Genomic DNA, 14,582 nt, shown 5'->3' with positions numbered 1-14,582 from the left:
TTTGTAACCCACTTAGCTTCACTGCCTTCTGCCTGCTAAGATGCTGAACTCTGATGGACTCGAACTTGTGCAGTGGTCACAGCTGCTGAGGCTTCCTGTACAGTAGGCATGTCGTGTTTAGGAGACAGCGCCTCAAAGCTCTCCTTCACTCCCACCAGCCATTACAATCTCTTTGCTCCTCATCCACCATATTCCCTGAGCTTGGAGGTGGGTATGATGAGGTATATTTATAGCTTGAAAGGACAACATCAACCCCATTTGTCACAATGAAAAGACCAGGCCTGATTTTGAAAAGAAGGCCATAAGGCAACAGCTCTAGGAACAGACCATAGTATCCAGAACAAGATCATAAGACCCCCTCCCAAATAAAAGCCTGGGGATAATCACCAAAATGGGGAAATATCTTATCTCAGATTGACCCATCTGTACTGGGCAGCCCTGTCTCATTCTATAGTGAAACGTTCATGACATGGAAATGCAGACCACTGACCACCTGTGACTGCCCCCCTTCCCAGCACCCTCTAGTGAGATTTTAGATTACCTAATCTTTCTAGAGGGTTTTCCCAGTTCCCTATAAGAAGGTCTGTGCACCTTTGTCTGGTGTCATCATTTCAAAAATTTGTTAACCCCCCACATGCTGGTTTTTTCTGCAGAATAAATGCTCTTGGTCTTTGAATACTATCTGAGTCTGGAGTCTTCCTTTGGCAATTTTCAGACACTTACAGGCTGAACGTGCAAGTCATGTGTTCTCTGCCGCACTTTGAGTAGCTCTGGATCTTTCTGTTTCCCACTTCAGGAAGAGGCTTCTCTGGTCAAGACTGAGAGCAGTGCTAGTCTACTGGTATTGACATAAGTTTTTGGAAACAGTTGGGCATCATGTGTATGCAAATTCAAATCTTCATGATTAAAAAATACATATAACTTTTGCTTTCTAAATCTGGCATATTGATCTCGAGCCAATTTTTTTCTTTTCTGCCAGTGTCTTAAGTTTACTCATCTTTACAGCCGAATATAATTCCATTTTATGTATGTACAACATTTTCTTTATCCATTCATCTGTCGATGAACCCGAGGCTGGCTCTCTCTCTATCTTAGCTATTGTGAACAGTGCAGTAATAAATATGAGTGTGAAAGCTCACAACTGCAGGTTACAAGTCCATCACTGAAGGGAAGATGACTTAGGGTCTGACTGTTGTGCACAGACACCATGACCAAGGCAACTCTTATAACAGGAAACAAATGGGGCCGGATTACAGTTTCAGAGATTTAGCCCTTCATCATCATGGTGGGAAGCATGCATGCAGGCCGACCTGTAGCTGGAGGAGATGAGAGTTCTAGATCTTGATCAGCCAAGAAGAGACTCTGATAAAAGCTTGAGCATAGATCTGAAAGCCTATGTTAAACCTCCAACAAGACAACATATACTCCATCAAGGCCACGCCTTCTAACAGTGCCACTCTCTGTTGCCAAGCACTGAAACACATGAATCTGTGGATGCCAAACCTATTCAAATCACCACAGAAGTCGAGGCAGGAACTTGAAGCAGCTGGTCACACTGGTCACAGTCAGAAGCAGAGAGAAATGAATACCTACTGTGAGATGTGAGAAAGCCTTATCATGTGATTTAAGATCCCAACTGAGAATAGGGTGCCACCCACAATTAGGCTGGGTCTCCCCACATCAGTGAACACAATTGCTACAACTCCTCACTGGTGTTCACTGGCCAACTTCATCTAGACAATCCCTCACTGAAACGTTCTTTTCAGGTGATCCTAAATTGTGTCAAGTTGACAGAATTAACCATGGCACCTGGGTAGTCAGTATGGAGGTTGTTAGCAATGGGTCAGGAGGACACTTTCTAGAGAGAAGGCCACCCTTCTTATCTGGTATAACCTGCCATGACAACACAGGGGGGTGCCCAAGATGAATAGTTAATATTTATACACTTACTTGACTCTGAATTACACGTTGTTAAAATTATGTTATTGCACCTTGTACTGGCTGGTTTTGTGTTAACTTGACACACGTTGGAGTTACCACAGAGAAAGGAGCCTCAGTTGAGGAAATGCCTCAATGAGATCCAGCTATAAGGCATTTTCTCAACTAGTGATCAAGAGGGGAGGGCCCAGCCCATTGTGGGTAGTGCCATCCCTGGCCCAGCCCATTGTGGGTGGAGCCATCCCTGGGCTGGTAGACCTGGGTTCTATAAGAAAACAGGCTGAGGAGGTCGTAGGAAGCAAGCCAGTAAGTGACATCCCTCCATGGCCTCTGCATCAGCTCCTGCTTCCTGACCTGCTTGAGTTCCAGTCCTGACTTCCTTTCGTGATAAACAGCATTGTGGAAGTTTAAGCTGAATAAGCCCTTTTTTTCTACAACTTGCTTCTTGGTCATTATGTTTTGTACAGGAATACAAACCCTGACTAAGACATACCTTTATATTTAAAGTAAGTGTATGTGTGCCTGTTATCTGTGGAGGAGATCAGAAGAAGGGGCTGGAATTGGAGTTACAAATTCTTGTAAGCCCCAACATGGGTGCTGGGAACTGAACCCTATTGCTCTGGAAGACACGGGCTCTTAACCAACCATCTCTCTAGCCCCTACATCATTTGTATTTTTAAATCACTGAGCGTACAGCGGGATGGCAAGAGGCTGTCTATCTTCAGTGCCTGTGAATTCATCCTGAGACCAGCCTCAGTTTCCCCCTCCTGCCCTGGGAGCATTATCATGTTATAAGAGTCATGGCTTCCTCTAATTTAAACCACATTTCTGAAGACCTTTATGTTGTAAGAATGTCACCTTTCAAGGAACTCAGATTTTGAATCTTAGGCTTCTCCATTTCTTTCATAAACCATATCCATTCCTTCAACACATCTCACCTGTTGTCTGCACACTAAATTGGGTACCTCCTCTTCTGTCACCTGAAGCATTTCTGTGCATGTCTCTTATAAGCATTTCTGTGACCCACACAGTAGCCATGTGCCTGGGACGTGGCAACAGCATTCTTCTGTCTTTTCCTTCGCCTCTTTGCTCACATATCCTTTTCTCTGGGCAGCATTTTCTCAGTGTCCTGTTCAGGATCAAACCATTTCGCATCCCACACAGACTTTCCACCTTCCCATCATGCCTCACTTTTCTTTGCAACATCACCCCCCGCCATGACCCGGAATGTAGTCCCCATCTCTTCTGTTGCCTACTAATCAGTAAGCACCACAAAGACAGGGACTGTTTCCCTCTTTTCCTTTGCATTTTTTCTCAGAGTTTGGCTCCCATCTTGGATACCCAGCTCAGGAAGTCAAATGGACAAAGGAGGAATCCTTTCCCATTCTGTGGATAATGGAGGTAACTCACATCAAAATGCCTTGAACATCAATGGTTCAGTTTCTTTGCTAGTGTTGAAGGCAGTCAGACGCACAGGCTCCTTACTTGTTCCTTAGCCTCTAGATTATTGGTTCTCAAACCGTCGGACGAGACCCATTAAGGATTGAATGACCTTTTAGCAGGGTGGCATATCAGATATCCCGCCTGTCAGATTATTTGTATTAATTAATGAGATTCATTACAGTAACAAAATCACAGTCATGAAGTAGAAATAGACATAATTTTATATTTGGGTATCACCACATGAGGGGATGTGTTAAATGGTCACAGAATTAGTAAGGTTGAGACGAACAATATCATGGTTCTTTCAATACCAGATGTGAAAATCCCTAGAGGAGCAGGCTTGCCTCTCATTACATGCTGATCATATTCCATGGATGCTTGAATGCTGCTGATAAAGAGGAACCTGAATTTGCCTCTCAGTCCTGCAATGGGACAGTGTGACAAGAAATTACAGACACCTCAACTCTTCAGTGGGGCTCCAAGAAGGGAGTCCTCTGAGGGCTTGTGAGCAAACTCCAAGAAATCAAGAAATGTGTCTTTTTACCTCTGTTTCTTAAAACAAAACAAAAAACAGAATTGTTCTTGAATTGTGCTCTCACGCCCCTCCCAGGTACATGATTTACCTCAGATTATTTATTACAGATGGTTGTTGTTTATGTGCCTCTATGAGAAAACATGGTTTTGCTGCATGCTGTTTGCCTGCCATATATGTAGCTTGCCTTTGTGGTTGTACACTTGACTCATGGGACTCTTCTTTTTTTTTAAATAAAGATTTATTTATTTTATGTATGAGACTACACTGTAGCTGTCTTCCAACTCACCAGAAGAGGGCATCAGATCCCATTACAGATGGTTGTGAGTCACCATGTGGTTGCTGGGAATTGAACTCAGGACTTCTGGAAGAGCAGTCAGTGCACTTAACCACTGAGCCATCCCTCCAGCCCCATGTGACTCTTCTTAACCCTCAGAGCATAAACTGTCTGATACTACGAATAAAGTTGGCTGTTTCGTGAGACTTTAGTCCAGTTCACAAATCTGCTCCACTCTCCCTGGTCCTACTGGTGAGAGGGCTGAGCAGAGGAAGGAAAAGTTTCTATGGGACACGATTAAGATCCCCTGAAATGTCTCACCCAGTTGATTATTCCTGAGACCTAGGTGACCTTTTGATCATGCAAATGTTCCCCACTATCTGCAAGCTGGTACATTTGGTCTGATGTGAGACAAAGAATAATAGATTTCCAGGGAGCCAGGGTGTTTTACATCCCAGTGAGCTCACTGGGAAGAGCTGTTTGTGAAATTTCCATCTTTATTCCAGTTCTGATTTCTCACCAAGAAGTGAAGTTTTTTTCTTTTTCTGCTTCTATCTGCCAGTCTTTTCTTGTTCCATTCCTCCCACTCCTCAGTCTTTATCCTTCCTCCTCTCTTTTTCTCTGCCTGTCTGTCCATTTCTCTGTCCATTTGTCTGTCTTTCTCTCTCTCACACACACACATGCATACACCCCCACACATCACACACATACATATCTCCTCTTTCCTCTCTCCCTGTTTTCCCTAACTCCAACATCATGGCTTCCATTTGGCCATGGGGACAAGAGTATCTCAGTCATTTTTTCCCCTGTGTTTTTGCTACCTGGATGCTGCCTGGACCCTGGATTACTACTAACACAAAGTTAAAAGTCTCTCTAGTCAAAGAAGCAGATCTAGAAAGTTCTCTGGAGATTACTGACAGCATCAGATCTCTTTCCACACATTGAGTCTACTCCTCAAATCTGTTCATTGCAAAGATGAACAGAAATTTAGAATGGGGACTGACTAACTCAAGGCTAACTGAGAAGATTAATTTGTATTCACTAACGACCACTTTTTTTGTATCCAAATCTGACTCTCTCTATGCAGATAGATGTTCTCTACCTGCATTGAGTTCTCTGAAAGTGATGTCACAGGATGAAGAGGCTGGTGGGTTTTTAATAAGTGGACCCACAACTGAACCACAGGCTAGAGAGCCTACTAGCAGAGTAGGCTCAGTCTTGAAGGCCTTTGAACTTCCTTGGTAACTTGTAGGGAGGGTCAGGGGCTCAGGCCTGGGAGAGGGAAGCCTATCAGGAGAGTAGATCTCTTCTCCAGTCCTGGTTCTATGGTAGGACCTGCTAAAACCTCCTCAGGAGCAGCCCTGGTCCCTCCAGCACTCTTTGGCAACCAAAGCACACCTGGGAGTAGGAATTTTCAAAAGTAAATCATGATTAGCATATGAAAGAAGCTGGCTTGCAGAGGACATGACATCATCCAATGACCAGTGTGTATGACATAATCCAATGACCAGTATGTATGACATCATCCAATGACCAGAGTAGACGAGACAAGAGTGCAAGTCCCTAGGGTGGCAAAGCTACCATCGAAACAAAAAACTGAAGCAGGATAGGAAAACAGGGACAGTTATGGGGACATGGAAAGACACAAAGAAACAGACAAACAAAAAAAAAAAACCTCTCATTTTGGAGGCAGGCTGAGGCCTCTAACCAGCTGAGAACCAAGAATACTTGAGCATAGTCTGAAGAGATGATTCAGTGTTTAAGAGTACTTGTGCTCTTTCGGAGGATCCCTGGTCAGTTTCTACCACTCACATGGTGGGTCATAATAATATGTAATCGCAGATCTAGGGGATCCAGAACCCTCTACCATCTTCCATAGGTAGCAGGCACATATATGATACACAGATGCTCATGCAAACAAAACGCCCATGCATATAAACAAGTCTTTAAAAAAAACTTTCAGAATAATTATCAACATTTTCTGCAGGCTTTTTTTTTTTTTTTTTTTTTTTGTGACTGGGGCTAACTTGCAGTGTGGACTAGGGCTGGTTTAGAACTCAGAGAACCACCTACCTCATGTTCCCTGGAACTTGGATTAAAGGTGGGTGCCACCACTCCCAGCCAGTTATCAACATTTTCAATGAGGGTTGCCAATATAGAAAGAGTATTTGCTTTATACAGACATATTTTCCATGCAGAGAGCTAAAATAGTAGATCAGGTTTAAGGTCTGATCATAGATGACCTCTCTGTGGCGGACTCCTTTCCTGGTGTATTCTGAAACTCTCACAGGCAACACAATTAGCTCTTGTCTACAGTGACATATTCTAACTTCCTACATCCCTATGACCTAGAGTTTGGATTTCCAGTGATGATGCATTTTAATATGAAACAGAACAGAAAGAATGGCAAGATAGGGATTTGTTATTCATTGTTGCCATAATTAATCATTTTACTTTTCTTTCTGTTGCCATGATAAAACATTCTGACCAAGTGATTGGGAGGCAGTGTGGTATTTATTTATTTATTTATTTATTATACATCTATGTTTTAATCCATCATTGAGAGAAACCAGGGTAAGAAAACAAGTAAGAACCTGGATGCATAAGCCATGGAGGGACACTGCTTGCTGGCTTGCTCACTTACAGGCTCATGCTTAGCTCGTTAATATATCCCAGGACCACATGCCTAGGGAATGGTACTACTCACAGTGGGCTAGAGACTTCCACATATATTGACAATCATGGCAATCCCTCATAGACATGTACACAGACCAACCTGATAAAGACTTCTCACTGGAGATTGTCCCCCTCCCCAGTTAGTTCTAAGCTATTGACAGTGAGTGGTAACTAGAATATTACCCACCCAAGGAATGCTAGGTACCTGGTCATTGCAGGTGCCTTAGAATTTTATTGCTGTGAACAGATACCATGACCAATGCATGTCTTATAAAGACAACATTTAATTGGGGCTGATTTACAGGTTCAGAGGTTCAGTCCATTATCATCAAGGCAGGAGCATGGCAGCATCCAGGCAGGCATGGTGCAGGAGGAGCTGAGAGGTCTACATCTTCACCAAAGGAAGCCAGAAACAGACTGGGCATCCTCAGGCAGCCAGGAGTGTCTCCAAGCCCACTCACAGAGTGGCACACTTCTTCCAACAAGGCCACACCTTCCAATAGTGCCACTCTGTGCAAACCATCACAGCAGGAAAGGCAAAGTCACAAGCTTGCCAGATGAATTCTCAGGGATGACCCTGAGAACACCAAGAACTGATAGAATTCCAGCTTGCTGTTGCTTCCAAACTAAGAGAGCAGAAAACATAGAGGCCTTCCCAGAAGTGTCTAGAACCATACAAACACACAAGTAAGTATTCATACAGGAATGAGACTGCAGACAGGATAGTGCCTAGGGAAGACATACACTGTGCCTTGGAAAGCACATGTTCATAGGTTTGATTTGATTTTATTTTTTAATCTAGGTCACAGAAAACAGCGAAGGAGATGTATCTCTAAGAGGCACAAGGTTTGGGATAAATACAGTGAGAGGTAGGAAAGAAGGAGGAAGGACGGACGGCTTTGTTCAGTTATGCCTGCCCCCTCACCTCTGCCTCTTGCCCCACCTTGCCCCCAACCTCTGCCCACCACCAGCATCTCCCAATCTTCACCCAGCTCCCTACCCCTCACCCCTGCTCCCCATCCTCCAAGGCAGTCCTGAGTCTCAGTCCCAGTGAGTACAAGCCCTGGTCTAGCCAGGGGCCACTCCAGAAGTTAGGGATGTGAGCGAGGTAGGAGCGATCACATGACGTGATGCTGAGCCAGCCGTGCTACCTGGAAACAAACAGTGTTCACATCTGCATTTGCATTCCACAGTCCTAGTTTTGCACACTTATTAGGTTTAGTCCAAGTAAAGCCTTGTCTCATTATTCACAGAGTCTACATTAAGGGATGTGTCTATTTGTTAAAGTTTGTGATTCCTGCCAAGTTAGTGTTCCAGGCATGTTTACAGACAGCAGCGTGCTGAAAGCTATGAAGAATTTGGTTCACCCAACCAATTCCTTTCCATTTTTCTGAAACATCTTATCAAGGTATATTTTGTGGTAAATTTCTTTTGGCATCTTTGTGCTTATTAAGGTGCTTCCACTGATGAAATATCTGAGAAACTGGAGCTGGAGAGATGGCTCAGTGGTTAAGGGAACTTGCTCTTCTCTCAGAGGACCCAGGTTCAGTTTCCAGCCCTCACATGAAGGTTCACCCAACTGCTTATAACTCCCGTCCCAGGGGATCCGGTGTCACCTTCGGGCCTCTGCAAGGGGCACATGTGGTGCACACATACACATACAGGCAAATGTACACATACACATACATAGGGAATGAAAGAAATTAAAACACCTCTAAAGTTTAATGCTAGAGTGCCTTAAGGAGACTGAGAGCTCTTGGCATTCCCCATTGCAATGCTCAGCACACTGTGGAATTCCTGTCTCCACTATTTTTCTGCTTTGCTATTTGGGGCCCACAGTCCTTGGGACGTTTTTATCCCAGGCCCAGTTGCACCGTTGTCTGCTAGCCCCATGCTATCCTGACTCGGATGACTGTGTACAACTAATCTGTGGGGTGCCTGGATCCTACGGCGATTTTCTACCGATGAGGGATGGACTCAATTCATTGTGGAACTGAGCTCACAATAGGCAGAAAAGAATCATGTGGCTTTTTTTCAGCTCATGGTGTCATCAAGGTGGACGAAGAGTACACAACTGGCCTCCATCTTGGTTAGCAGCAGCATCAAGATGGCAATAACCAACTAACTTCACCATCATCTTGGTTAAGACAACCACATGGCATCGACCAAAATGGTTTCATTTCCCCCCCTTTGCTACATGTTTATTTGGATCGTGGAAGCAGGAGATACACTCTCCTGTCCAGTGATGAGGTCAATGCATCCCCTATATCTGATAGTAAGGAGGGAATATGAGACTACTCTAACCAGCCCATTAGACTTTGACTGTTTTGCATGATCTGCTCACTGGTTTCTGAGAGTTTCCCAGCTATGTGCCTCTTCAACACTGGCCAGCAACCAGGGGGAGTTGGCACTTTAATAGACCTGGGAAGCTTTACATGAAGTTGCAGCAGGCTAGAGGCCTGTCTTGGGAAAGTACAGATCTCAATCAGGGACTTAAAGAATAGGCTCCCAGGTGCAAGACACATTGCAACCGCTATTGCAGAATCGGCTTGCTCCAGCTGGAGGCTGGGCATGATGGAGGCTGGAGATGCTGGAGGCTGGAGATGCTGGAGATGCTGGAAGCTGGGCATGCTGGAGGCTAGAGATGCTGGAGATACTGGAGGCTGGAAACCGAAGCTCTCCAGGGTGAATGCCTGCTCTGACTGCCAGGCACCTCCAAGCCCGTTTCACTCTGAGATAGAATGTTCTTCCTCCCGTGACCCTCCTTTGCTCCGCAGTCCACTGCCTTTGTTTCTGCCCTAACATGCTCCCGGTGCCTGGCTTCTGTTTCCAGTTTCCTCTGTTTCTGTTTTCTACTCTCCAATCATAGTAATAGACACACAAAAGAAAAGCAAAGCAGACCACCCTCTCTGGGTTCTTGTAGATGATTTCCCATTTTTGGAATTTGGGGTTTTCTAGATGCTAAGGGCTTTGATTCAAGTGCCACGTTGGTAAATTACAATGTGGCTGTTCTACTCCAGGCATCCTCCTGATAACATCTTCCCAGGGAACGTTCACCCAGAGCGTTTACTGTGCTCTCTTCCAATCTAGATTTGGAAGTACCCATTTTGAATATCAGAACTTTCCCTATCTTTTCTATTTTCCAAAGGTGTTCTGGCTGGTTTCGTGTCAACTTGACACAAGCTGGAGTTATCACAGAGAAAGGAGCCTCAGTTGGGGAAGTGCCTCCATGAGATCCAGCTGTAAGGCATTTTCTCAACTAGTGACCAAGGGAAAGGGCCCAGTCCATTGTGGGTGGTGCCATCCCTGGGCTGGTAGACCTGGGTTCTATAAGAAAGCAGGCTGAGCAAGCCAGGGGAGTAAGTCAGTAAGTAACATCCCTCCATGGCCTCTGCATCAGCTCCTGCTTCCTGACCTGCTTGGGTTCCAGTCCTGACTTCCTCTGGTGATGAACAGTGATATGGAAGTGTAAGCTGAATAAACCCTTTCCTCCCCAACTTGCTTCTTGGTCATGATGTTTGTGCAGGAATAGAAATTTTGACTAAGACAAAAGGTCTCCAATGTTTTTTATAATAATCTGTACTTTAAAAAAAAATAGCCCTTTACCACCTAGAAAAAGGAGGCTTTGAGGGAACTATTTCAGCTTTAAAATTAGTGAGAACTGAATATTTTAAAATGTTGGTACTAAACTGTTTAAATTTCACATTAGCAAATTGGGTGGTGGTGGTGCCTTTAATCTCAGCGCTTGGGAGGCAAAGGCAGGTGAATTTCTGAAGGAAGAGAAAAGGAGGGGGCAGGGAGAAGGAGGAGGCAGCAACAGTAGCAAATGAGCAACCAGAATAACGTTTTCAATGTAAGAGATTTTATTTCGGGTTCTGCGCTCAGAGGTACCTACAACAGACTACAGACAAAATCAATTAGGAAGGGCTCAGTACAAGTGTTCAGCAAACAGTAACATAGAGAACAGTCAGCCTTACAGCTCTCAGACAAGTTACTGACCAAGTACTAATTTCAGTCTCCACAGTGTGTGGCAAAATCCTTAATTCAAAACCAATTTAACATCATAGGTGTGGTGCCTAACTATATAGAATCCTCAAGGAACCCTGGGTATTCTAACAGTCACCTGCCAGGCTAGGGCTGCTATATAAGTATCAAAAGACTGACAATTCTGTGGTGACAGGGGAGGCGGGACAAAGAATGTCTAGAAAATTCCCTAGGCTCACACAGTAGGAGGGCCAGGCTCCAGGACGGGGAACTGGCCCTCTTCCACAGGAAAGGTATTAGAAAGAAGGCAAGCCTTACCTCAGAAGAGAGGCTTGCTCCTGTGTCCAGAGGCTGGGGTCTGAGCAGCCCCAGGGGACAGTGGCTTGCTTAAAGTTAGCTGCCACTAGGATTCATTAAGGTTCTTCAGCGACGGGTCCTCTGCCCCTTTTGCCTTGGGTGGCTGGACTCTGTCAGGGCAGGGCTGCTCTTGGTGGCGGTGTGTTGGCGGAGTTGGCGGTGTCCTAGCCCACGTGTGAAAAACCTTCTCTGGGAAAAGGGATGTCAGCATGGATGGAGGGTGGGGGTGAATTGTTGTACTGGGACCTAACCGGGCTTGGAACCTGGGGGACAGTCTCACATACACTAGGTTCCAAAGTGTCATATAGGTTCAGGGTATCTCCCAAGCCCCCACCCTGGGCTCGGGAAAGGGGCTGGGAGGGGGAGAAAGATTCAGGGACCTGGTGCGGTGGGAAGAGCCGTCGGAATGTGAGCACATTAGCTCCCGGAGAGGTGACCTCTTGGAGAGTTTCTTTTTCTTTTTTCTGAGGTTCTCTTGTCTTGGCTGTTTCAAACATCCAGTGGCTTCTTCAGTCACTGTCCAGAGGTGGGAGGAGTTACTTGTATCTCCGTCCTCCCTAGAGAGAGACAGAGGAGAGGCTGAGGCACGCCCAGACTTGACTGCTACAGGTCGTGTGCAGACATCTCCAACTCATTCTTGCAGGGGGTCTCTATGCTTTGTCCACAGCCTTAGGTGTTGGACACCTTAGGCTTAAGTCATTCAGTTCATGCCTGCACGTAGGAGCCCCGCACAGAAGGGAAAACCTAGCCATGTGGGCCAGTCCCTACCCAATCAAGAAACTCAAGCTCAGGTGTTCCGGTGCGAGCTTCAGAGCTGGCCACTGGCCACAGCAAGAAGCCAGCCTGGCTCTATCCTTGCTGCCCCCAACACCCGTCCCTGAAGTAGAACATTAAAGTACAACAGTTTCCATAGCCCTGGGTTTCTCAAATTTGGTGGTTCAAAGTGCATCATCAGAAACACTTTCCCAACTGCCAACAGCAGTATGACTGAATTACATTTAATAAAAACAACAAAAACAGAAACACACCGGCCTGCCTATGATGTCATTCCAGCCCACTCACCTGAGCCCACTGATCCAGCAGTTTCTTTTTCAGGACCCGTGTTAAGGCTGAGTCAGGCTGCATTGAGCCCACCAGATACCTGGGATTTAAATGGCGCCTGACCACCCTTGCTTCTGCTCAGAACCAGTTTTGTCTTTGTCCTAATTAACTTTGGATCATCACTGTTTCCAATCCTTCTGGAAGACTGAGCAGGGAGAAGCCTTCTAGTTATTTTCAAACAGAAAAATCCCATCACTCGAATGACTCCTCAACGGATTAAGATTTTATCAGATTTGAGTACGTTCAAAGACAGGAGACTCAGAAGGGAATTCCCAAGAGAAGAAAGAAAGAAAAGGAAGGAAGGAAGGAAGGAAGGAAGGAAGGAAGGAAGGAAGGAAGCAAACAAGCGTTCCTGGACCACACACGAACTATCTTGTGAGCTCTGAGCTCTGGTTGATGTGAAATCTCTGGGAGATCAGGTGCTTTGATATATACAGAGGCCATGCCTTGAGGTTATGCTGGGGACACCTGCTCTGTGAAATTTGAACTCTTATCCTCCATGGATTCCAATGCCCCTAACTCCACTGCCCCTCTCAAAGCTAAGTTGATTGTTTTGCTTTTGTCCACTGGCCATCTGTCAGCATTGACTGCAGGCTTTCTTAGGAGTAAGGGCAACCAGGAAGGGCAGCGGGGAGTTTTCCACATTTTACAGATACAGAGAGTAAGCAGGGACCTGTCTACCTGCCTTCAGGGACCAGGGAGGAGGGGCAGTGGGGCCAAAACAGCAGGTGTCCCTGTTATAGAAAAAGGTAACAAATAAATTAGTAACTGGGAAAATGTTACAGAAGAGAATACATTTATTTTTACTTTGTTGTTAGGGTTGTGGATAGACAAAGAAGAATAGGCACCTCCAAGGGAATTAGAAACAGTTGCCTCTGAGAAATAGATTCCAGTAAAATTGATATGTTCTCCACCTCTTAATATTAAAAATCACATCTGTCTGTCTGTCTTTTTATTTTTATATGTATAGGAGCTTTGCCTGCATGTATGTCTGTCCACTGCATGTATGCCTGGTGACTGCAAAGGCCAGAGGAAGGGGTAGGATCCCCTGGGTCTACAGATATGGATAGTGTGAGCCACCATGTGGATGCTGAGAGTAGAACCTGGGTCCTCAGAACAGCTAGTGTGCTTAACCACTGAGCCATCTCTCCAACTCCATGTTCCCCACACTTTTTTTTTTTTTTTTTTTTTTAATGTTTTGCAGCTGTTAAACACGATACAGAAAATAAAGCTTTGGGTTTTAAAGAAAAATTTGATCGAACACAGCTGATGAAAAAACGTCTATAAGAATTTGAACCAAAATACGATGATTATTTTTGACATGTTAGACTGTGGATTTAAAGGGGGTTGCGGGTTGCTTTTAATTTGTAAGAAATATGAATGTGCATTCCTTTTGGAACAAGAGCCAAACAAGACAAGTTATCATGTAGAACAAAAGGGAAATTTGATCAGGAGAAAGCGGTTTCCTCTTAAAGATTTGTTTTCATTTTTATAAGCATTTTGCCTGCATGTATTTAAGTATACCATGTGTATTCACTACCAAGGAGGCCAGAAAATCATCCGGCTGGAAATTGGCTTGCCCTGCTCTACAAGGAGGCATCCTGAGATCTTACCCTTGCTCTCTCCCTCCCTTTACTCTGCTACTTGGCCACAAGCACTATGGAGGTAGGAAGGTCTGCCCTGACTCCATGATGCATACCTGTGACTGAACATGAGCCACTCAATGACTTTATTTTGTTCACGCTTACACTGAAGCAGCATTAGGTAATGTTTTGATTGTTGTAGGTTATAATTTGATCAAATTCATGGTTAAGTGTCTCTTATCTGAAATCTTTGGGACCAGAAGTGTTCCAGATTTTGGGCTATTTGCATATATGTAATTCGATGCCTTGCAGGAAGAACCCAAGTCTAGACGTGAGGTTCAGTTGTGTTTCCCACACGTATGCACCTTGTGCAAGCTGATGTTTACTGTATCTTGGATGTCTCTGAGTTGTGACTGTAGCTTAACTCCAGAGTCAGGTGTGACATTCTCCGATTGTGACATCAGGTGTGTTCTAAAAGAGTTTCCCATCTCTGAGCGTGTCAGATTTTGGATTTTTGGATTAGGGAACATCCAATCTGTGGTATTATAAACAGGATCAAAATGTGCACACAGTGATTCTAACCACTGAGGAGCCAGTTGCCATGTCTTAATTGGCTCTTTAGAAGGTTCTGGTCTCACTTCTAGGGATAAAGTGCTGAGAAACCATGCCACATTGTTTCTAGGGTTAAAAA

At 44.8% G+C, this 14,582-nt stretch overlaps 1 protein-coding gene across 1 annotated transcript in view; it reads right to left on the bottom strand.

Moving 5' to 3' along the window:
• Nucleotides 1–11,371: 11,371 nt before the first annotated feature.
• Nucleotides 11,372–14,582, bottom strand: part of VWA3B (von Willebrand factor A domain containing 3B) — a gene marked incomplete at both ends in the record, with an annotated part of 152,420 nt that continues 149,209 nt past the window's right edge. Inside the window, 2 exons of the mRNA XM_080917533.1 lie at nucleotides 11,372–11,396; nucleotides 11,588–11,764. Coding sequence (XP_080773659.1) covers nucleotides 11,372–11,396; nucleotides 11,588–11,764 — 202 coding nt within the window. The remainder of the gene's footprint in view (nucleotides 11,397–11,587; nucleotides 11,765–14,582) is intronic.

This window comes from Micromys minutus (genome assembly GCF_963924665.1).
Source record: "Micromys minutus genome assembly, chromosome: 5".
NCBI lineage: Eukaryota > Metazoa > Chordata > Mammalia > Rodentia > Muridae > Micromys > Micromys minutus.
The sequence above is the reverse complement of the archived record's forward strand: the minus strand, read 5'-3'. Positions and strand labels throughout refer to the sequence as shown.